The sequence below is a fragment of the Oncorhynchus masou genome, chromosome 24 (genome assembly GCF_036934945.1).
Source record: "Oncorhynchus masou masou isolate Uvic2021 chromosome 24, UVic_Omas_1.1, whole genome shotgun sequence".
NCBI classification, from domain to species: Eukaryota; Metazoa; Chordata; class Actinopteri; order Salmoniformes; family Salmonidae; genus Oncorhynchus; species Oncorhynchus masou.
This window is the reverse complement of record NC_088235.1, coordinates 26,368,641-26,393,382: the sequence shown is the minus strand read 5'-3', so window position 1 is coordinate 26,393,382 and position 24,742 is coordinate 26,368,641. Positions and strand designations below refer to the sequence as shown.

At 43.0% G+C, this 24,742-nt stretch overlaps 1 protein-coding gene and 1 pseudogene across 1 annotated transcript; both read right to left on the bottom strand.

The window, feature by feature from the left end:
• Positions 1–4,162: 4,162 nt before the first annotated feature.
• On the bottom strand, positions 4,163–20,651 carry LOC135511359 (transmembrane protein 235-like; annotated as a pseudogene).
• Positions 20,652–21,791: 1,140 nt separating this feature from the next.
• On the bottom strand, positions 21,792–24,732 carry birc5a (baculoviral IAP repeat containing 5a). Its single transcript, XM_064933491.1, has 4 exons — positions 24,528–24,732; positions 24,193–24,302; positions 22,892–23,009; positions 21,792–22,017 (listed from the first exon to the last, which is right to left on the bottom strand). The coding sequence occupies exons 1-4, from the start codon at positions 24,633–24,635 to the stop codon at positions 21,925–21,927; spliced, it is 429 nt and encodes a 142-aa protein (XP_064789563.1). The 5' UTR covers positions 24,636–24,732; the 3' UTR covers positions 21,792–21,924.
• Positions 24,733–24,742: the final 10 nt, after the last annotated feature.

Here is a 24,742-nt window from a genome sequence, read left to right as displayed (position 1 = left end):
GCAGTTGTCGTTAGTTGTCTCTGATTGAGAATCATACTTAGGTAGCCTTTTCCCACTTGTGTTTCATGGGTGTTTATTTTCTGTGTGTTCCACACGGAAATGTTTTGGTTGGTTATTTCACGTGTTGTTTATTGTTTTGTTTCAGTGTTCGCTTGTTTTAATAAAGAGCATGAACACGTACCATGCTGCGCATTGGTCCTCCGATCCTTTCTTCTCCTCCTCATCGGAGGAGGAGGAAGACAGCCGTTACAGTAGAAGCCTCATTCAAGTTTCTAAAGACGGTTGACATCTGGTGGAAGCCTAGGGAGTGCAACTTCATTCATATCCAACTGTGAATTCAATAGGGCCTGGGTTGAAAATCGACCAACCTCAGATTTCTCACTTCCTGTTTGGATTTCTTCTCATTTTTTTGCCTGCCATATGAGTTCTGTTATACTCACAGACATCATTCAAACAGTTTTAGAAACTTCAGAGTGTTTTCTATCCAATACTAATAATAATGTGCAAATGTTAGCAACTGAGACTGAGGAGCAGGCCGTTTACTCTGTGCACCTCTGGGCACCTTTCATCCAAGCTACTCAATACTGCCCCTGCAGCCATAAGAAGTTTTCAGTTTATTGATATGCCACACTTGTCAGGTAGATGGATTATCTTGGCAAAGGAGAAATGCACAAATTAGTGCCAACATGTTGTGTTTTATTACAAAGTAAAAGGTAGGCTATGCTCTGTTGTTTTGGATATTATTTACCAAAAAAGGTAGCAAAAAACCCTGAACAACTTCACAGAACAAGCACAATAAATGTTACCATGGATACCAGAAAGAAAATGGATTTGTTGTGTGTTTTTTAAATTTTGGTACCACACAGCATGTTGAGCAGCAAATCACTTCTCACAGCCAGCAACTGGCAGGCAGGGACACAGTTGGGCTGCTGACAAGGTCACCTCTCTCTCCCACTGGCCCATTCTTGATAAAGGTCAAGCAGCAGTCAGCAGTGGTTGTCACCCCCCCCCCCACACACTCACACACAACAACCACTGCGATTGTCAGTCCTGTGGAACAACCACTGCTATTGTCAGCCCTGTGGAACAACCACTGCTATTGCCAGTCCTGTGGAACAACCACTGCTATTGTCAGCCGTGTGAAACAACCACTGCTATTGTCAGTCCTGTGGAACAACCACTGCTATTGTCAGCCCTGTGGAACAACCACTGCTATTGTCAGTCCTGTGGAACAACCACTGCTATTGTCATCCCTGTGGAACAACCACTGCTATTGTCATCCCTGTGGAACAACCACTGCTATTGCCAGTCCTGTGGAACAACCACTGCTATTGTCATCCCTGTGGAACAACCACTGCTATTGTCATCCCTGTGGAACAACCACTGCTATTGCCAGTCCTGTGGAACAACCACTGCTATTGCCAGTCCTGAGAAACAACCACTGCTATTGTCATCCCTGTGGAACAACCACTGCCATTGTCATCCCTGTGCAAAAACCACTGCTATTGTCAGCCCTGTGGAACAACCACTGCCATTGTCATCCCTGTGGAACAACCACTGCTATTGTCAGTCCTGTGGAACAACCACTGCTATTGTCATCCCTGTGGAAAAACCACTGCCATTGTCATCCCTGTGGAACAACCACTGCTATTGTCAGTCCTGTGGAACAACCACTGCTATTGTCATCCCTGTGGAACAACCACTGCTATTGTCAGTCCTGTGGAACAACCACTGCTATTGTCATCCCTGTGGAACAACCACTGCTATTGTCATCCCTGTGGAACACTTAAAGCTTGTGTATGTAGGCTGCTGTGTCCTTGCCCAAGTTTCAATCTGATTGCTGTTTGTCAGCTATGCACCTTTTTAAAAGCAATTTTATTTCAGATTCCGCGGAGACCACATTCATGGTAAACGTGGCATGTCTGCTCAATGAGAAATTACCTTTTAAATGTCAAATGTGCTATAACACAGATATACACTACCTTTCAAAAGTTTGGGGTCACTTAGAAATGTCCTTGTTTTCCATGAAAACATACATGGAATTAGTTGCAAAATGAATAGGAAATATGTTCAAGACGTTGACAAGGTTATAAATAATGATTTTTAATTGAAATAATAATTGTGTCCTTTGCCTTCGTCAAAGAATTCTCAATTTGCAGCAATTACAGCCTTGCAGACCTTTGGCATTCTAGTTGTCAATTTGTTGAGATAATCTGAAGAGATTTCACCCCATGCTTCCTGAAGCACCTCCCACAAGTTGGATTGGCTTGATGTGCACTTCTTTACTTACTAGAGTGAAGCTGCTCCCTCAACAGCTCAATATGGTTGAGATCCGGTGACTGTGTTGGCCACCCATTATAGAGAGAATACCAGCTGACTGCTTCTTCCTAAATAGTTATTGCATAGTTTGGAGCTGTGCTTTGGGTCATTGGCCTGTTGTAGGAGGAAATTGGCTCCAATTAAGTGCAGTCCACAAGGCGTTGCAAAATGGAGTGATAGCATTCCTTCTTCAATATCCCCTTTACCCTGTACAAATCTCCCACTTTACCACCACCAAAGCACCCCCAGACCATCAGATTTCCTCCACCATGCTTGACAGATGGCTCTAGCGTAATGTCATTTTTTCTGCGTCTCACAAATGTTCTTCTTTGTGATCCGAACTCCTCAAACTTAGATTCATCTGTCCATAATACTTTTTTCCAATCTTCCTCTGTCCAGTGTCTGTGTTCTTTTGCCCATCTTAATATTTTATTTTTATTGGCCAGTCTGGGATATGGCTTTTTCTTTGCAACTCTGCCTAGAAGGCCAACATCCCGGAGTCGCTTCTTTACTGTTGATGTTGAGACTGGTAATTTGCGGGTACTATTTAATGAAGCTGCCAGTTGAGGACTTGTGAGGCGTCTGTTTCTCAAACTAGACACTCTAAAGTACTTGTCCTCTTGCTCAGTTGTGCACCGGGGCCTCTCACTCCTCGTTCTATTCTGTTTAGACAGTTGGCGCAGTTCTGTGAAGGGAGTAATACACAGCGTTGTACGAGATCTTCAGTTTCGTGGCAAATACAAACAGTGTAATTTTTAAGAAAAAAATAGGTAGTAGGTAAACAATAGATAAGTAAATAAATAATTCACATGGAAATGTGGACAACAAGAATAGACTGATAAGTTTCAGAAGAAAGTTATTTGTTCCTGGACATTTTGAGCCTGTAATCGAACCCACAAATGCTGATGCTCCAGACACTCAACTACTCAAAAGGCCAGTATTATTGCTTCTTTAATTAGCACAACAGTTTTCATCTGTGCTAACATAATTACAAAATAGTTTTCTAATGATCAATTAGCCTTTTAAAATGATAAACCTGAATTAGCTAACACAACATGCCATTGGAACACAGGAGTGATGGTTGCTGATAATGGGCCTCTGTTCGCCTATGTAGATATTCCATTAAAAAATGTGCCATTTCCAGCTACAATAGTCATTTAAAACATTAACGATGTCTACATTGTATTTCTGATCAATTTGATGTTATTTTACTGGACAATTGTTTTTCCTTTTCTTTCAAAAACAAGGACATATCTAAGTGACCTCAAACGTTTGAACGGTAGTGTACTGCTGATTGGATTGAATCCAGGCCCTTGTCTTTTTATTTTCTCTTATGCGGGTGGATGTTGTGGTTTCCACAGTAATAACTGACCGTGACAAAGTAACATAAAGGGTCTTTAGTTCTTGCCTTTTCAATCATCAGGTGAACACGAACATCCACTGACATGTCCACTTCATTGCTCTCAGCTACTTTCAATGTGCAGATCAGTGCAGATGAAGGACAGGGAGCCTATTCAGACTATTGAGATGCACCTTCAGTCTGCTCTGGGCATTTCTACTATGGATTTTGCTTTGAGGACATCTATTCATATAGCCCTTCACTTGCCAATGTTCTAAAATGCAACCCCGTGACAGCTAACAGCCATTCAGACTGATGTGGTTGAGGCCAGTAATTCTGGTGTTTCATTTCTCATCCTACATTATAGGACCACAATAAGCAATTTCATATTTGAGGGCCTTTGCCAATTGAAATGTAGTAACTTATCAGACCACAAGATGGCATTAAATGACAGCTGTTTTACCCACAGACTATAAACCACATACTGCATTTAGGATGAATAAATATGTAATAAAGAACTTTATTTCTCCAGAAGGAAATTCAATTGTGGTGCCAGAGACGAGCACATAAAAATAATTTGAAAATTGAAGGTACAGTTCTTGTGACATTTCTGTAGGGCCTGGCTCTTGGGTTAGGACAGAGGGCATGCCGTGGCCCGGTGAGCCGCTCTGGAGCGCGGGGTGGGCAGCCAGCAGCAGGCCAGTGAGGACCTCCAGGCAGAAGGACAGCCAGGCCCAGGGACCAGCTCGAATGAGGTGCTGACCACCTGGGCCAGACGCTTAGCCCCCACCAGACTCTCGGTCTCTGCCAGTGCCTGCTCGGAGTTGCTGATGTACAGGCTGACACCGGAGAGGGTCAGGACACCTGAGGAAACACACACACCATAAATAAACACACACACCAGCTGGGAGTAATTGATGTAGCTGGGGCTCACTTTGAAGCGTGTCAGCAACACCAGCTGGGAGTAGTTGATGCTCACTTTGAAGCTTTTCAGCAACACCAGCTGGGAGTAGTTGATGCTCACTTTGAAGCTTTTCAGCAACACCAGCTGGGAGTAGTTGATGCTCACTTTGAAGCGTGTCAGCAACACCAGCTGGGAGTAGTTGATGCTCACTTTGAAGCTTTTCAGCAACACCAGTTGGGAGTAAGTTGACTGAGAACACATTCTCATTTACAGTAACAACCTGGGGAATAGTTACAGGGGAGCGAAGATGAATGAGCCAATTGTAAACTGGGGATGATTAGGTGGCCATGATGGTATGAAGGCCAGATTGGAAATTTAGCCAGGACACCAGGGTTAACACCCCTACTGTTACAATAAGTTCCATGGGATCTTTAGTAACCACGGAGTCATTTAACCCATTGAACATCCCAGCCGAAAGACAGCGCCCTACACAGGGTAATGTCCCCAATCACTACCCTGGGGAATTGGGATTTTTTTTTAGACCAGAGGAAAGGGTGCCTCCTACTGGTCCTCCAACACCACTTCCAGCAGCATCTGACCTCCCATCCAGAGACTGACCAGGACCAACCCTGCTTCGCTTCAGAAGCAAGCCAGCAGTGGGATGTAGGGTGGTATGCTGCTGACAACATGTCAGCAAGCTCTTTGTTAAGTGTTGCAGTGATTTCACTTGCTGTAGTAACATGTGTATAGTGTTGAGTCATTACTTAACTTCTCTAGGGTAGGGGGCAGCATTCGGAATTTTGGATGAAAAGCGTGCCCAAATTAAACTGCCTGCTACTCGGGCCCAGAAGATATGATATGCATATAATTGGTAGATTTGGATAGAAAACACTCTAAAGTTTCCAAGACTGTTAAAAGTGTCTGTGAGTATAACATAACCCATTCAGGGAGTAGGATTTTGTTTTGTTTTTCTAGTGTTCTATTCAATGCCATTACAGTATCCATTGACTTAGGAATCAAATTGCAGTTCCTATGCCTTCCACTAGATGTCAACAGTCTTTAGAAATTGTTTCAGGCTTGTATTCTGAAAAATGAGGGAGTAAGGACAGTGAATGAGTGGACCCTGCTGTGTCACAGAGCTTCTTCATGCGCGCGACCGAGAGAGTGCCTTTCTTGTTTACCTTTTCTTTGATGACGTTATTGTCCGGTTTAAATATTATCGATTATTTAGGCTAAAAACAACCTGAGGATTGAATATAAACATCGTTTGACATGTTTGTGAACTTTACGGATACAATTTGGATTTTTTTGTCTGCCTGTTGTAACTGTGTTTGAGCCTGTGGATTACTGAAGAAAACGCGCAAACAAAACAGAGGTTTTTGGATATAAAAGAGACTTTATCGAACAAAAGGAACATTTATTGAGTAAATTAATATCTTCTGAGTGCAACCATATGAAGATCATCAAAGGTAAGTGATTAATTTTATCTCTATTTCTGACTTGTGCAACTCTTCTAATTGGCTGGTTATTGTTTGTAACTGTTTGTAATGTCTGCTGGGCGATGTTCTCAAATAATCTTAAAGTATGCTTTCGCCGTAAAGCATTTTAAAAATCTGACACCGTGATTGGATTCACAGTTAATGGGTCATTGGCCTATGTCAAATGCTTGTATGTTTTCTCAATTTTTATAATGAGTATTTCTGTATTTGAATTTGGCGCACTGCAATCTCACTGGATGTTGGCCAGGTGGGACCCTAGAGTCCCACATACCCTAGTGAGGTTAAAGCCAGAGGCATGTCATTAGTAAAGATTGAAAAAAGTAAGGGGCCGAGACAGCTGCCCTGTGGAATTCCTGATTCTACCCTCTGTGTTCTGTTAGACAGGTAACTCTTTATCCATAATATAGCAGGGGGGTGTAAAACCATAACACATTTTTTTTCCATCAGCAGACTATGATCAATATTGTCAAAAGCAGCACTGAAGTCTAACAAAACAGCTCCCACAATATTTATATCATACATTTCTCTAAGCCAATCATCAGTCATTTGTGTAAGTGAAGTGCTTGTTGATAGTCCTTTCCTATAAGCCTACTGAAAGTCTGTTAGGATTTTATCTGGACAAACACAATTTTTTCCCAAAGGTTTACTAAGAGTTGTAACAGACTGATTTGTCTGATATTTGAGCCATTAAAGGGGGGCTTTAATATTCTTGGGTATCAGCATTACTTTTTTCCCCTCCAGGCCTGAGGGCACACACACACGTTCTATTAGGCTTAGATTGAAGACATGGCAAATAGGAGTGGCAATATTGTCCACTATTATCTTCAGTAATTTTCCATCCAAGTTGTCAGACCCCGGTGGCCTGTCATTGTTGATAGACAACAATACTTTTTTCACCTCTTCCACAATGCTTGTCATTCATAATTCGATCAGTTATACTTAGATGTGTAGTGTCAGCATTTGTTGCTGGCATGTCATGCCTATGTTTGCTAATCTTGCCAATGAAAACATAATTCAAGTAATTGTCAATATCAGTGGGTTTTGTGATGAATGAGCTATTTATTCAATGAATGATGGAGCTGAGTTTGTCTTTTTACCATTTTACATTTAAAGCTTTTTGCTATTGGTATTTTGGTATTTGTATTTTATTAGGATCCCCATTAGCTGTTGCAAAAGCAGCAGCTATTCTTCCTGGGGTCCACACAAAACATGAAACATAATACAGAATGACATAATACAGAACATCAATAGACAAGAACAGCTCAAAGACAAAACTACATAAAAAAATGCAAAGGCACACGTAGCCTACATATCAATGTATACACACAACTATCTAGGTTAAATAGGGGAGAGGCGTTGTGCCGCGAGTTGTTGCTTTATCCGTTTTTTGAAACCAGGTTTGCTGTTTATTTTAGCAATATGAGATGGAAGGAAGTTCCATGCAATTATAGCTCTATATAATATTGTGCGTTTTCTTGAATTTGTTCTGGATTTGGGGACTGACACCCCTGGTGTCATGTCTGCTGGGATTGGTGTGTGAATTGACAATCCCAAACAATTTGGGATTAACAACACATTAATGTTTCTTATAAAGAGAAGAAGTGATGCAGTCAGACTCTCCTCAACTCTTAGCCTAGAGAGACTGGCATGCATAGTATTTATATCAGCCCTCTAATTACTATCATTCTTTATGTCAATTATCTTTGTTTCATAGTATAGTTTCTTATTTTAATTCTTGTGATTTCTCAATTTGCAATAAATTGGCCAATCGGTTGTGAGGCCAGACTTATTTGCCATTCCTTTTTTCTCATCCCTCTCAACCATAACATTTTTTCAATTCCTCATCAATCCATGGGAATTTAACAGTTTTTACAGTCATTGCATTAATGGGTGCATGCTTATTAGTAACTGGATTAAGCAATTTCATAAATGTGTCAAGTGCAGCATCTGGCTGCTCCTCATTACACACCACAAAACAACAAATATTTAAATCAACAACACTTCTTGTATGACCTGCTATACACTATATTAGGCCCAGCCTTTAGAACTTTTCTTGAGTGGGCAGCTTGATGACAGCCAGTCAATATTGAAATCACCCACTCTGTAGATATCACATACATTGTCAAGCATTTCACACGTTATCCAGATACTGACAGTTAGTACTTGGTGGTCTACAGCAGCTTCCCACCAGAATGGACTTTAGGTGAGGCAGATGAACCTGTAGCCATATTACTTCAACAGTATTTAAAGAGATCCTCTCTAATCTGTACAGGAATGTGGTCTTGAATATAAACAGCAACAGCTCCACCATTGCCATTTCTGTATTTTCTGTAGATGTTATAATCAGTACAGAAGCATCATAGCAAAAACTGACACTGGCAAATATCTTCTACCCACAGGCCATCAGGCTGCTAAATAGCCACCACTAGTCAGCTATGCGCTCCTCCCTTCCCCCACTTCTCCCCCTACGGACATTCCGCCTCGCACCCTCAACGGTCACTACCTTACCTGCTTCTCCCCCTATGGACATTCCCCCCCGCACCATCAATGGTCAAACCTTACCTGCTGCTCCCCCTATGGACATCCCCCCCCCGCACCATCAACGGTCAAACCTTACCTGCTGCTCCCCCTATGGACATCCCCCCCGCACCATCAATGGTCAAACCTTACCTGCTGCTCCCCCTATGGACATTCCCCCCCCCGCACCATCAACAGTCAAACCTTACCTGCTGCTCCCCCTATGGACATTCCCCCCGCACCATCAACGGTCAAACCTTACCTGCTGCTCCCCCTATGGACATTTCCCCCGCACCATCAACGGTCAAACCTTACCTGCTGCTCCCCCTATGGACATTCCCCCCTTCGCACCATCAACGGTCAAACCTTACCTGCTGCTCCCCCTATGGACATTCCCCCCTTCGCACCATCAACGGTCAAACCTTACCTGCTGCTCCCCCTATGGACATTCCCCCCTTCGCACCATCAACGGTCAAACCTTACCTGCTGCTCCCCCTATGGACATTCCCCCTTCGCACCATCAACGGTCAAACCTTACCTGCTGCTCCCCCTATGGACATTCCCCCCCCCGCACCATCAACGGTCAAACCTTACCTGCTGCTCCCCCTATGGACATTCCCCCCTTCGCACCATCAACGGTCAAACCTTACCTGCTGCTCCCCCTATGGACATTCCCCCCCGCACCATCAACGGTCAAACCTTACCTGCTGCTCCCCCTATGGACATTCCCCCCCGCACCATCAACGGTCAAACCTTACCTGCTGCTCCCCCTATGGACATTCCCCCCCCGCACCATCAACTGTCAAACCTTACCTGCTGCTCCCCCTATGGACATTCTCTCTCTAGCTGCCCTCCGTAACAGACCTTTACTCTGCCCCCCACTCCAACAACAATCATCACTGTTGCAGTTCTTAATACGTATATTACTTCATTAAGATTTTGTTTTATTGGACTTGGTCCCAACACCCCCCTCAATGGTCATGCTGCTCCCCCTATGGTCATTACCCCACCCCCTCAATCAATCAATACAAGTTATTTATAGAGCCCTTACAACAGCAGATGTCACAAAGTGCTTATATAGAAACTGAGCCTAAAACGCCAAACAACAAGCAATGCAGATGTAGAGGCATAGTGGACAGGAACAACTCCCTGGAAAGGTTGGAACCTCGGAAGAAACCTGGAGAGGAACCAGGCTCTAAGGGGTGGCCAGTCCTCTTCTGGCTATGTCAGGTGAAGATTATAAGAGTACACAAATCTTAAGGCCAAATTGTTCTTCAGGATATCCATAGAAGACCAGCAGGGTCAACTAATAATCACAGTGGTTGTAGAGTCATATCAAATCAAATTTATTTATATAGCCTTTCGTACATCAGCTGATATCTCAAAGTGCTGTACAGAAACCCAGCCTAAAACCCCAAACAGCAAGCAATGCAGGTGTTGAAGCATGTTGGCTAGGAAAAACTCCCTAGAAAGGCCAAAAACCTAGAGAGGAACCAGGCTATGAGGGGTGGCCAGTCCTCTTCTGGCTGTGCCGGGTGGAGATTATAACAGAACATGGCCAAGATGTTCAAATGTTCATACACGACAAGCATGGTCAAATAATAGGTCTGGGACAGGTAGCACATCCGGTGAACAGGTCAGGATTCCATAGCCGCAGGCAGAACAGTTGAAACTGCAGCAGCAGCACGGCCAGTTGGTCTGGGGACAACAAGGAGTCATCATACCAGGTCGTCCTGAGGCATGGTCCTACGGTAGAGGGTGATTTTGATTTGAGATCAGCACCTCGGGAGTTAATGTCAGTTGGCTTTTCATAGCTGAGCATTCAGAGCTCGAGACAGCATGCGTGTGGGAGGGTCAGTGAACAGGTCAAGATTCCACGGCCGCAGGCAGAACAGCAGAAACTGGGTCAGCAGCACGACCAGGTGGACTAGGGACTGCGAGGGGTCATCAGGCCAGGTAGTCCTGAGGCATGGTCAACAGTCTTTACTCTGCCTACACCCCAAAGGACAGTACTTTATTAATTACTGCTACAGTTGTGTGTATAGTGCCATTTCTATAGTTTTGTTTATTATTTCACTAGTCCTGCATGTTGGAGCTCGAAGCCTAAGGTTTCACTGTACCCTGCAATCACAACTGCAACCCTGTACATATGACTATTAAACATTGAATCTGACACACACTAACAGTAAGGCATTGCTAATATACCAAATGTGCACACAAGGAGTTGGAGAGGGAGATGAAACATTCTGGTTCACATAAGCACAAAGTATGTACACGCTCTTATGCCGTACACCTGGCTTGGAGAGCACTTTACAGGATCCCCTCAATGAAGGATAAAGATGCCACAGCCACTTAGACAGCATCTTACACATAAAAGCTTAGGCTCAAAAAATACAGCCAGGGAAAGAGGAGCCTTTTGATGTTGCATTGTGTTTAATCTTTAATGGACTCTAGGCGGACTAGACATGAATACGACAGCAAAACTATAAAATCCACATATCAGAATGAGAGAAACAAGACGTAGACTGACGCAGGCACCATCAGATGACATCAAAGTTTAAGAGCTCTCAGAGTCCCATTATGTTGCCATGGACAAACTGGTCTTTGGTTCCGGCTGAGAGGACTAGGCAAAGTCAATAAACTAGAACATTTTTGTATCCGGCTCCCTGCACCAAGCAGCCCAAATCACCACATATTACTGGCAGGGGGGCTAGGTGGGGGTTGTTTTTCTTTATCCCTATATCACCCAAGGGTGTCATGAGCAGAGAGACAGGAGGAGTGGAAGGGGTGTGTGCTTGTAATTACACAGATGGTTTATTCACACAGGACTGAAATATTAAAGTGATCAGAATTACTACCCAAGAGGAGAAATACCCAGACAGCACCACAGGGAATACAATCAACTGCTTATCAGCCTGTCCAATGATTGGTGGAGATGATTTTGGGCTGAGATGTAAGAGACAACGATGTTCGTTAGCAGAAATTAACAGGACATTCAAATAAACAAGTACTGGATATTCCCTGTTGACAATGAAACCGAATGACAGAGACTCATCTCATAGGAGTTCTTGATTACTGATGAGGTAGTCGCCTACCGAAGCATCACCCAGGTGGGTGCTAAACTTTTAGTGGTGGATATTCTAGTCTACCTAGCTGTGCACTTCAGAAACAGCCTGACAAAGAGCTCCGGGCAGGCCTGTCTGACTGATGCTTCTCCCTACCTGGCTGGACCATCAACGCCACCTCCACTCAAGCTCCTACTGTCCTGAACTACATCATCATCTAGCTGTGGAAGTCCATCTCATCAAATGCCAACTCCCTGAATTTATTTTTGTTTGTTTTTTAAAGCGATTGAGACTCTGTAGCGCAATTTAAAATAAACCCATTATTACCACACTCCTTTAAAAGTACTTTGGCTCAGTCTGACCCGGGGCCCCTCTCGGAGCCCCTCTCGGAGCCCCTCTCTGACTCTTCCTGAGGGGATTGAAAATAACTTTGTGTCATGTGGCACTCGCCCTCTTAGCCCTAATTTGATGTGATTTATTTATTTAACCAGGCAAGTCAGTTAATAACAAACTCTTATTTACAATGACGGCCTACCAAAAGGCAGAAGGCTGTGTGGACTGAGATTGGGATTAAAAATTTAAAATAAATATAGGACAAAACACACATCACAACAAGAGAGACAACACAACACTACATACAGAGATACCTAAGACAACAACATAGCAAGGCAGCAACACATGACAACACAGCATGGTAGCAACACAAAACATGGTACAAACATTATTGGGCACAGACAACAGCACAAAGGGCAAGAAGGTAGAGACAACAATACATCACACAAAGCAGCCCCAACTGTCAGTAAGAGTGTCCACGATTGAGCCTTTGAATGAAGAGATTGAGATAAAACTGTCCAGTTTGAGTGTTTGCTGAAGCTCGTTCCAGTCGCTAGCTGCTGCAGTGAACTGAAAAGAGGAGCGATCCAGGGATGTGTGTGCTTTTGGGACTTAAGCTCTAAGCTCACACTAAGGGTTGTGTTTATTTCTGGTTTTTATTAAGCCCAAGGAATTTGTTAAATTGAGCATTTGGCAGATACAACACCCTCACACATACACAAAGAGACACGTTTTCCAGTAAATTGAAATTTACAAGAAAACATGCTTGATTGAGGAATTGAAGATCAAATCAAAGATGAGAATGACAGCGAGAAGACAGAAGAGCGATATAAAGAGAGCAAGAAGACAGAAGAGCAATATAAAGAGAGCAAGAAGACAGAAGAGCGATATAAAGAGAGCAAGAAGACAGAAGAGCGATATAAAGAGAGCGAGAAGACAGAAGAGCGATATAAAGAGAGCGAGAAGACAGAAGAGCGATATAAAGAGAGCGAGAAGACAAAGAGCGATATAAAGAGAGCAAGAAGACAAAGAGCGATATAAAGAGAGAAGACAAAGAGCGATATAAAGAGAGAAGACAAAGAGCGATATAAAGAGAGAAGACAAAGAGCGATATAAAGAGAGAAGACAAAGAGCGATATAAAGAGAGAAGACAAAGAGCAATATAAAGAGAGAAGACAAAGAGCGATATAAAGAGAGAAGACAAAGAGCGATATAAAGAGAAGACAAAGAGCGATATAAAGAGAAGACAAAGAGCGATATAAAGAGAGAAGACAGAAGAGCGATATAAAGAAAGCAAGAAGACAGAAGAGCGATATAACAAATAATTTGTTATTTTTATTGAACTAGGCAAGTCAGTTAAGAACAAATTATTATTTAAAATGACGGCCTACCCCTGCCAAACCCTTCCCTAACCTGGATGAAGCTGGGCCAATTGTGCACAGCCCAATGTGACTGCCGAAAACAGCCGGTTGTGATACCGCCCGGGATCGAAAACGGGTCTGTAGTGACGTCTCTAGCACTGCGATGCAGTGCCTTAGACCAATGCGCCACTCTGTCCATAAAACAGAAGAGCGAAATGAAGCGAGTGAGAGAGGAGACAGAACAGTGGTACGAAGCGAGCGAGAGAGAAGACAGAAGAGAGGTACGATGCGAGCGAGAGAGAAGACAGAAGAGCAATATAAAGCGAGAGAGAAGACAGAAGAGCGATATAAAACGAACGAGAGAGAAGACAGACGAGTGATATGAAGCGAGCGAGAGAGAAGACAGAAAAGTGACATGAAGAGAGCAAGAGAGAAGACAGAAAAGCGATATGAAGCGAGAGAGAGAAGACAGAAAAGCGATATAAAGCGAGCGAGAGAGAAGACAGAAAAGCGATATGAAGCGTGCAAGAAGACATAAGAGCGATATGAAGCGAGCAAGAGAGAAGACAGAAAAGCGATATGAAGCGAGCGAGAGAGAAGACAGAAAAGCGATATAAAGCGAGAGAAGACAGAAGAGCGATATGAAGCGTGTGTTAAGGGAATGTTTTATCAATGATGACTAATTATGTATACATTTCAATCAGGACTGACTAGTCCAAATGCTTATGTACTGTACATGTATGAATTTTCTCTCTTGCTCCCATTCCCAATTGTATATAATATAGTCAGGAGTTTAGAACAGTGCCTTGGTATAAATGAATGAACTATCTACACTGACTGACCTTGGCTTCAGGCGAGGAGGGAAGGCTCGAGAACTATAGGGCCTCTCTACCAGTGTCATGAAGAGATAGAACATTTAGAAAACGCTGACGTCATTTTCAGTTTATAACCTGTGGAAAAATGTGTATGTACCAGTATTCTCTTGAATTAAATGCTGTTACCTGACTTTTAAGACCGGGGCTCTGTCCATTCTTATAAAATAATAGGGTCTTACAAACCCTTTGAATGCATTGACAGAGTATTTAACTCTGACTGGGAAATAATACAGAGTAATTTAGAATTCCTTCAACAGCGTGCGAGAAGACAGAAGAACAATATGAAGCAAGCGAGAGAGAAGACAGAAAAGCGATATGAAGCAAGCGAGAGAGAAGACAGAAAAGCGAAATGAAGCGAGCGAGCGAGAAGACAAAAGCGATATAAAGCGAGAGAGAGAAGACAGAAGAGCGATATGAAGCGAGAGAGAGAAGACAGAAATGCGATATAAAGCGTGCGAGAAGACATAAGAGCGATATAAAGCGAGTGAGAAGACATAAGAGCGATATGAAGCGAGTGAGAAGACAAGAGCGATATGAAGCGAGAGAGAGAGGACAGAAAAGCGATATGAAGTGAGAGAGAGAAGACAGGAATGCGATATAAAGCGTGCGAGAAGACATAAGAGTGATATGAAGCGAGTGAGAAGACAGAAGAGCGATATGAAGCGAGAGAGAAAACAGAAGAGCGATATGAAGCGAGAGAGAGAGGACAGAAAAGCGATATGAAGTGAGAGAGAGAAGACAGAAATGCGATATAAAGCGTGCGAGAAGACAGAAGAGCAATATAAAGCGTGCGAGAAGACAGAAGAGTGAAATGAAGCAAGAGAAGGATGAGAGAAGGCACCACACAATAGTGTAACACGGAGAGTGACCACAGCTGAGAAAGAAAGACACACGGCACAAAGACAAACCAAATTCACAGAGATAGAAAGTCAAATCAAATTCCAGCCTTGATCCCATTTCGCCATGTGCTGTTGATTAGGGCTAAAGGCATGAAGATTTCGTTAACTCTGTTCTCTTGCATCTTTTAAAGGCTTTCTTTATCAGGGTTATTCCAGGCCTGACTGGGAGGGTCACAGGGCAGAGAAGGGCAGAGAAGGGCAGCAGTAGGGAGGGACATGTCATAGAGTTAGAATTAGTAGAATCTAGAATGTCCGGTCCACTAATTCTAAGGCAACGCACATTGGTCAGGAGCTGAGCATTAGATGGGCTGGAGCCGCTGCATTGGTCAGGAGCCGAGCATTAGACGGGCTGGAGCCGCTGCATTGGTCAGGAGCTGAGCATTAGACGGGCTGGAGCCGCTGCATTGGTCACTCTTAATTGAAAACAAAAAAGTACACAACGCTCTACCTCAAGTCACTATTCTTTTAAAGATAAAGAATCCTTGTAATACAGTCCATCAACAACGAATAGGACATTTTCCAGAGTGATGTCCAATTAATTTATGTTCAACTCAGGTTGTATTTACACAGGCAGCTCAATCTGATATGTTGCCCCGATGACTGGTCAAAGATCAGATCTGATTGGCCAAAAAAACAATTAGTGGTAAAAGTGAAGGTCTTTACAACTCCAGCTCCCAGTACCTCTCCATAAAGATAATAAACAATGTACTGTGTCATCATCCATCTATCGCTCTCTCATACCCGCACTTCTTCTCTCTCTCTCTCTCTCTCCACACCCTCATCTAATCCATCTCTCTCTTATATACCCTCACCTCTCCATCTCTTTCTCCATACCCTCACCATCTCTCTCTCTCTCTATACCCTCATCTCTCTCCATGTCTGTCCATACCCTCATCTCTCCATATCCTCCTCTCCATCTCTCTCCATACCTTCATCTCTCCATTTCTCCCTCTTCATACCCTCATCTCTATCTCAATACCCTCATCTCTATCTCAATACCCTCATCTCTCCATCCATCTGTCTCTCTCTCCATCTCTCTCTCTCCAAACTCCATTTCTCTCACTCCCTCCATACCATGATCTCGCCATCTCTCTCTTCATCAACTCATCTCTGCATCTCTCTCGCCATCCCCTCAACTCTCCATGTTTTGGGATATTGTAAAGTCCATGGAGAATAAGAACACCTCCTCCCAGCTGCTCACTGCACTGAGGCTAGGAAACACTGTCACCACCGATAAATAAATCCATGATAATCGAGAATTTCATTAAGCATTTCTCTACGGCTGGACAATGCTTTCCATCTGGCTACCCCAACAGCTCTGCACACCCGCAGCAACTCGCCCAAGCCCTCCGCCCCCCACACTTCTCCTTCACCCAAGTTGAGACAGCTGATGTTCTGAAAGAGTTGCAAAATCTGGACCCCTACAAATCAGCTGGGCTAGACAATCTGGACCCTCTCTTTCTAAAATTATTTGCCGCCACTGTTGCAACCCCTATTACAAGTCTGTTCAACTTCTATTTCGTATCATCTGAGATTCCTAAAGATTGGAAAAGTGGCCGCGATCATCACCCTCTTCAAAGGGGGAGACAAACTAGACCCAAACTGTTACAGACCTATATCCATCCTGTCCTGCCTTTCTAAAGGTTTTCAAACGCCATGTTAACAAACAGATCACCGACCATTTCGAATCGCACCGTACCTTCTCCGCTATGCAATCCGGTTTCCGAGCTGGCCACGGGTGCACCTCAGCCACATTAAAGGTCCTAAACAATATCATAACCGCCATCGATAAAAGACAGTACTGTGCAGCCGAATTCATCGACCTGGCCAAGGCTTTCCACTCGGTCAATCACCGCATTCTTATTGGTAGACTCAACAGCCTTGGTTTCTCTAATGACTGCCTTGCCTGGTTCACCAACTACTTCTCAGATAGAGTTCAGTGGGGGGGGGGGGGCTGTTGTCCGGACCTCTGGCAGTCTCTATGGTGGTGCCACAGGGTTCAATTCTCAGGCCAACTCTTTTCTCTGTATATATCAATGATGTCGCTCTTGCTGCTGGTGATTCTCTGATCCACCTTTACGCAGACGACACCATTCTGTATACATCTGGCCCTTCTTTGGACACTGTGTTAACAAACCTCCAAACAAGCTTCAATGCCATACAACACCCCTTCTGTGGCCTCTAACTTCTCTTAAATGCTAGTAAAACTAAATGCATGCTCTTCAACCGATCCCTGCCCGCACCGCCTGCCCGACTAGCATCACTACTCTGGATGGTTCTGACTTAGAATATGTGGACTATAAATACCTAGGTGTCTGGCGAGACTATAAACTCTCCTTCCAGACTCACATTAAGCATCTCCAATCCTAAATTAAATCTAGAATTGGCTTCCTATTTCGCATCAAAGCCTCCTTCACTCATGCTGCCAAACATACCCTCATAAAACTGACTATCCTACCGATCCTTGACTTCGGCGATGTCATTTACAAAATAGCCTCCAACACTTTACTCAGCAACTTGGATGCAGTCTATCACAGTGTTCGTATAATTTAATTATTCCAATATGTTTTCATTAATTTAATTCACTTAGTCTATTTTATGAGAATTTGTAAGATTCTTATTTGCATAAAATAGACAGAGACCAGTCTTATCAAAAATAGATAATAGTATTTATTCTCAGAGCTCGCTGCCATGTAACCTCGAACAACAGTTTATGTACAAAATATGACGTCACAGGTCATAAAATATTCTTTCTCCCAACAGTTCAAAAGTTCATTCGAGATAACTTCAGAAGGTTTTTCATCCATCACCCTTCAGCAGACAGTTCCAGCTAATGGAAAACCTAAGAAAACACACAATGTCTTATCTAAACATTTAAGTGCTAAGTTGAGTCAGTTCAACCATAGGTTAATTACCCTTTCTGGGTACTTAAAAAAAAAAACACTTCCAATCTTCTCCAATCTGGCTGGAATGGTATTTATTTAATTACCCCGTTTCAGGCTCCACAATCCCTCACTTATGAATTCATATTGTTAATCAGATATAATAAAACAGAGCATAAATTTACTTAGTTACAGTTCTATTTGAAATGGGGATATTGTTTAGTCATTTATTCATAAAATTCCTAACACACAGTGCCATCCATTTTGTCACCAAAGCCCCATATACCTCACACCACTGCGACCTGTATGCTCTCGTTGACTGGACCTCTCTGCATATTCGTCGCCAACCCACTGGCTCCAGGTCATCTAAAACTCTGCCTTATCTCAGCTCACCATAGCAACACCCACCCGTAGCATGCACTCCAGCAGGAATATTTCACTGGTCAGTCCCAAAGCCAATACCTCCTTTTGCCGCCTTTCCTTCCAGTTCTTTGCTGCCAATGACTGGAACGAACTGCAAAAATCACTAAAGTTGGAGACTTATCTCTCTCTCACTAACTTTAAGCATCAACTGTCAGAGCAGCTTACCGATCGCTGCAGCTGTACACAGCCCATCTGTAAATAGCCCATCCAACCAACCAACTACCTCATCCCCATATTTATGTTTGTTTTTCTGCACGCCAGCATTTTTTTTCTCTGCACACCACTTTTGCACATCAGTATTTCTACTTGCACTTCCTCATCTGCACATCTATCACTCCAGTGTTAATTGCTAAACTGTAATTACTTCACCACTAAGGCCTATTTATTGCCTTACCTCATTTGCACACACTGTACACGGCTTTTATATTGTGTTATTGACTGTACATGTGTTTATCCCATGTGTAGCTCTGTTGTTGTTGTTTATGTCTCACTGTCACACTTGGCCAGGTCACAGTTGTAAATGAGAACTTGTTCTCAACTGGCCTACCTGGTTAAATAAAGGCAAAATAAAATAAAATCTCTCCAACTCTCTCTCTGTCTATATACCCTCATCTCTCAATTCTCTCTCTTGCTCCCTCTCTCACCAGGGTTACTGAAGTTGGCCTACAAGGGGAGACTGGAGTTGGGCTATTGGAGAAAGTGGGGGACAGGAGTTGGGCTATTGGGGTACTGGAGGAGTTGGGCTACCGCAGGTACTGGAGTTGGGCTACTGGAGTGGGGCTACCGGGGGTAGTGAGGGACTGGCGTGGGGTACTGGAGGGGGGCTACCACAGGTTAGTGAGGCACTGGAGTGGGGTACTGGAGGGGGGCTACCGGGGGTAGTGGGGGACCGGAGTGGGGTACTGGAGGGGGGCTACCGGGGGTAGTGGGGGACTGGAGTGGGGCTACCGGGGGTAGTGGGGGACTGGAGTTGGTTAACGCTGCTTTAAAAGGCTATATGGATGGTAGTATGCTGCATAGGAGTGCATTTTGGACTTGGGCCTGTAGGTGTTCGGTAGCCTTCCCCTTATCCCAGATCTACTTGTGTGCCATAATGTCAACTTCTTGTCATGCCAAACATGACAATGAGTAACAAGGAGTTGGCATGGCAGAACTAAGACTTGGTGTTTGGGCCCTAAGACCGAGAGATAATGATGATGATGGAGGCCACACTTACTGCAGAAGAAGAGATAGGAGACGGTGCTGGTGAGGAAGGCGGGGCCCCAGGACATGGAACTGATCAAGCCACAGATTCCTCCAAACAGTAGAAGGACCAGGCTAAGAGGGAGCAAGACCACACTCACACTGTGCATGTCTGGTGAAACAGACACACAACATTCCAACTATAGGAGCATACTTGACACACAAATAGAGGTTTCATCAATAACATAATCAATTCAAAATGTCCCAAAATAACAATAGCTGTTAGTGTTTTATTTTACAATGGTTAAGGTGATAATGGACAGGTAACTCACTTAACATGTGCATCGCAGGTTCAGAGTAGCTGGAGGAGTTAAATGTGAAACACCTTTTGACCTGGAAAGATGGATAATTCATTATTCCGTTTTCATTGTGACCATAAAACTGTCTTGCTACAGGAAAGATGTCGAGGACAAAGCCGGACAAGGACAAAGCCGGACAAGGTCACACCATGTTACTCAGTTCTTGTCACACACAAACAGGCAAGTAGCAAGCAGTTGTTTAATCTCATAATGATGTTCCAGTGCACAAATGCAGATACCTCACACAACCAACATCAAATCGGATAACAAATAGGCCTAGCCTACCTTATACTATAAAGTCATCCATCTAAGCAAGGCATTGGTTTCAAATGACACGCATCGGTATACACATACCTTCGTAAATTAACCTCTGTATTGGTCTGGTTGGTTCTGTTCACCTAAATGTACCAGTAGTCGCTCCCAATCGCTGCCGCCTGGAACGCAAAACTGAGCATACCGAAGATGCCCGCAGTGATCACCAGAGAACCAAAGGACAGCTTCATCTCGCCTGATTGATGTAAGGTATTTGCTCCGAGATAAAAACACGTGCGCCGCTATTCAACTCCCCACGGATATAGGGACAGGTAACGCCCTATTTCTACACTATTTATGTTGTTGACTAGAGGGGTGAATGCCCGTAAAAGGCTAAAGTAATTCAGATTATAGTGAAGTTAGTAGTAAAATATCACAACTAATCAAAATCTCCGCTGGGAATCTTTATTCCCATATCTCCAGAATGACGCTCTTTCATGGTGTATCTTGTTCACCGCTCAAGAGCTTTGACAACGTTACGAGGATGAGGCGTGAAGCAGAATTGACCACTTCCGCTGAGGAATAACATTTCCAAGCAGCGGCAGAGTCCATAGCAGGTGGGTCCTCTTATTTTATTGGTTCCAGGCGCACAAGTGTCTCTCCCTTTTGTGGGATTCTGTGTTTTACATTATAGCCATTACCATATATATGATTAAATATTATTTGATGTTGGTTGTGTGAGGTATCTGCATTTGTGCACTGGAACATCATGAGATTAAACAACTGCTTGCTACTTGCCTGTTTGTGTGTGACAAGAACTGAGTAACATGGTGTGACCTGCATGTTGCAAAACTGTAGATAACAGCCCAGCAGATGCTTTGTCCTTGTATGTAACAATATTGAGCACATGGTGTGACTTGCTGTATCTTACAAAGTTGTGATAGGGAGGGGTGGTCATCACGAGGTTTAACTGAGATGGATAAATACTGAACAACACAATAGCAGGAACTGAGCAACTGGTATAACTAGGCTGCGATACCAGAACAGTAAGGATCTATACATCGACGGAGGACTCCATGAAGCGCTTGGCGGGGACCCACCTGAGCGCCTGCAATAGGCTGAGCAAGTTTAAACCACACCCAGCCTCTGCTGTGATTGTTCCAACCCGTCTGTTGGCCTATGTCCATCACAGTATAAGAACACTGTTTACATACATCCTGTCAGTTCTCTGTTCTGCCCTGCGTGGTATTGCAGTGAGCGAAAGTTGCATTTACCATTTATTACTTAGCTAATAAAAACATAGTATACAATCGGTGACTCATTGTTATATTTATCCTGATACCAGATTCGAATTTACGTAACTCTAACACTTTACGCATGGCCATTATGGACAACTGGTGTCAAACAAATATTACAGCCATGTGTAGGGTGTTTGCCTTTCATGCCAGAAACCCGGGCTAGCTTCCCTACCCCACCATTCACTATAATATGCTAGCAGGCTTACCAGTAGATTCTCACATACCCAGTTTATATGTTCAATCAAATTAACACAATACATGACAAATAGATCACAAGAGTCAAATTGGGAAATAAAATATTTATTGGTAAAAACACCTAGCTAATGCGGACAGACAGAATATGTACATTAGGCTACTGCACTACCAGTGATTACTCCAGAGCAGAACATTTAAAGTACTCAAACAGGTCCCTCCACATCACTCTTCATCCATGGCAGTCTTGATGAGCTCACCTCTTCTGCTTTTTGCCGCCTCCTCAAACTTAGTGATGGCCTCATTGCAATGCTTTTTCTGTGATAGGAAAATAGAAGACATTTCAATCTGGTATATTCATAATTTTCCACACGCACATATCTTAGAGCTACAGTATGCCTATATTTTCCACTTAGAGAGAGGCCTATATTTATAGGACACATTTGATCACCTGATGGATTGTCAGCACTAGTAGAGACCAGTGATGGAGTGTTTGATCTGCAGCAAAACCAGGCTTAATCCTATTAGTTTTAATACACAACACTGCATCAAAAGGTTGGTCAGTCTTCATTAAAGTCCTGGAGATCACTTCATTACTCCCCCTTTGTTTACAAAGCTCTACTATACAAGCTTCTGACTTACCTAACTTTGTTGTTAAAGTATTTAAAAAAAAAAGTGATACCAAACACCCCTTCACAGGTTTGGTTAACTCTTGAAATTCCTCAGGTCTCCACCAAACTAGGTAAATCCACTTTTAGTTTAATGCTCCACCTTTTTGGAATCAATTACAAAATCACTACATTTGGATTCCCTGGTACCACTAGGGCAGTTTAAAACCAAGATGAGAAATTAGTTCACAGGTGTGCAATTGTTTTGATTGACTTTAATAAATATTTATGATGTCTGATGTTCTAATGTAATGCATTTCTTATTGTATCTTGTAGTTTTATCTTTTATTTTAGGTCATCTGGGCACCATTAAAAAGGAGACCCTGGTCTCAATTGGGAACCCCTGATTAAATAAAAGTTTATAAAATATGTAATTGTTGATATTCTTGTTCTACCCATATACAGTAAATCACACAATAGGAGGAGCATTAAACCTACTTAGTTATCAATATTGGCAATAGGTATAATTGTTACAGGGATTTCCAAAGACTTAGCTCAACCTAGAATGTGGAATTTCAACTTACAATGTGGAATTTCTGCTTCTCTTTCTGGAGTTTGAGGAACTCTTCCACAGTCAGGTCATTCACACTCTTCTTCAAGGAGATGAAGTTGCAGCTGGGTGAATGAGACTTATGCTCCTTCCTGGAACAAGAGTCATGCAATGATGAGGAGAACACTAGCAAGGGATCAATAGAAACAACAATACTAAATTGTATCCCATTTCTAGTGTAGAAATTGAGGAGGAACAGCCAGATCTGAGCTTGAACTAGCCTCGGCTCCCAGTCTTCACTCACTGGGCAGAGGCTAGACATTCACTACCCATAGCCGGATTCATTATCTGGTGATATCTGGACACACTACCGCCTAGCTTTCTAGCACCTGAAACATGTAAATACATGCATTGTCTCGCAGAGGTCCTAAAAAGGACCATTTTCAAATGATTGTATTGCTATATATCAGATGGTATGTTAGTGTTACCGAGTGATCACCGGCTGGTGAATCAGGCTTTTAACAAGTAACATTGTAGTTACACACAGACCTCTTCAGAGTATGTAGCTAACTATCCCAAGAATGTATGCTTCATGAGCATAGTCTGGCCTGCCATTACTCCTTCAAGTCAGGGTTCAAGGACCTTGTGTTATTTTCAGAGGTAAACTGGCTCTGGCAGACATTTTTAGCAGTTCATGTGCAATGCAATGTGTTGAATTTATTTAACATTGATGCTTATTATGGTAACAGAAAAATAATGCAGTGTTTAATGACAACTGTTTTTAAGAACCGGTATTGCTGAAAGACCAATAAACTAAACTGCAATACGGTTCTAGAAACATACAACCCTTATAATTTAAACAATTTAAAATGTAAAATATACACTTTGTTTTAACTGTCCTTATCACAGTTGTAGCCATAGATAATGATAGAGGCCTCTAGTAACCAAAAGGTCGTTTTAACATGGGCAGCGTCATTGGGGTCTTGCACCATTTTAATGTAGTCCTTCGGTTCCACACAAGTATTCGGTGCACGCTAGATGGCTAATTAGTAAAAGCGGTCATCTCTTTCTTCCGCCTGGGGTCTGAAAGCGTTGCGATGGACATATGGTCCTGTGGAAACGCTAACCCTAAAAGGTGCATAGTAATTTAACAGTTTATTTTCGGAAAATAACCTCTCGCTGATGTGAACGATAACTACGTTCCTTATGTTTTTTCAGACCGAAAAGTAAGTAGCGTCTATGCATGTTGTAGTAACTAGCTTAAACACTTACCATGCGAGCCTACAATTAACCAATATAGGCTTCTTTAGCCATGATCATTGTCTTACAACTCACTCTGGGTCATCATCTGGCTCCCAGCCCTCCAGTTCTTTGAGACAGAAGAAGCACTTGGCTATGTCCGGGCTGTTCTCTGTTGGTGTGTGGATGAATCCAGCTTTGGCCATCTGGAATGCACAGCAACAAACTAACTTAATCGTGGTAACGTTTTCGCTAGTAGATTAGACCAGAGTGAAACAATTGCATACGCATAATTTAGTGTAACCTAACTGGGAAAAGTGAATCACCAAATAATGGACAACTTTGTGTAGTTAGCTAGCTACTACGTGCATTTCTGAAAGTCATGGCCGAGCTAGCAAACGTTAGCCAGTTTGTTTCGTTAACTAACTTACGTTCTCTGGAGTGCACGCGCAGCCCTCTTCGAACGGCCACCCCACGTAGGTATTCAATCTGGTTTCATAAAAGTACATTTTCGTACGGTCTTCACTAAAGGGATCCATAACGCGTTCAACTAATAGTTTAAAATAGCTAGCAAAAAAACTCACAATTGCAACACCCGAAGCAAACGAAAATGTTTTTGAAATTTCGGCGGACGTTTGCCTGCGTT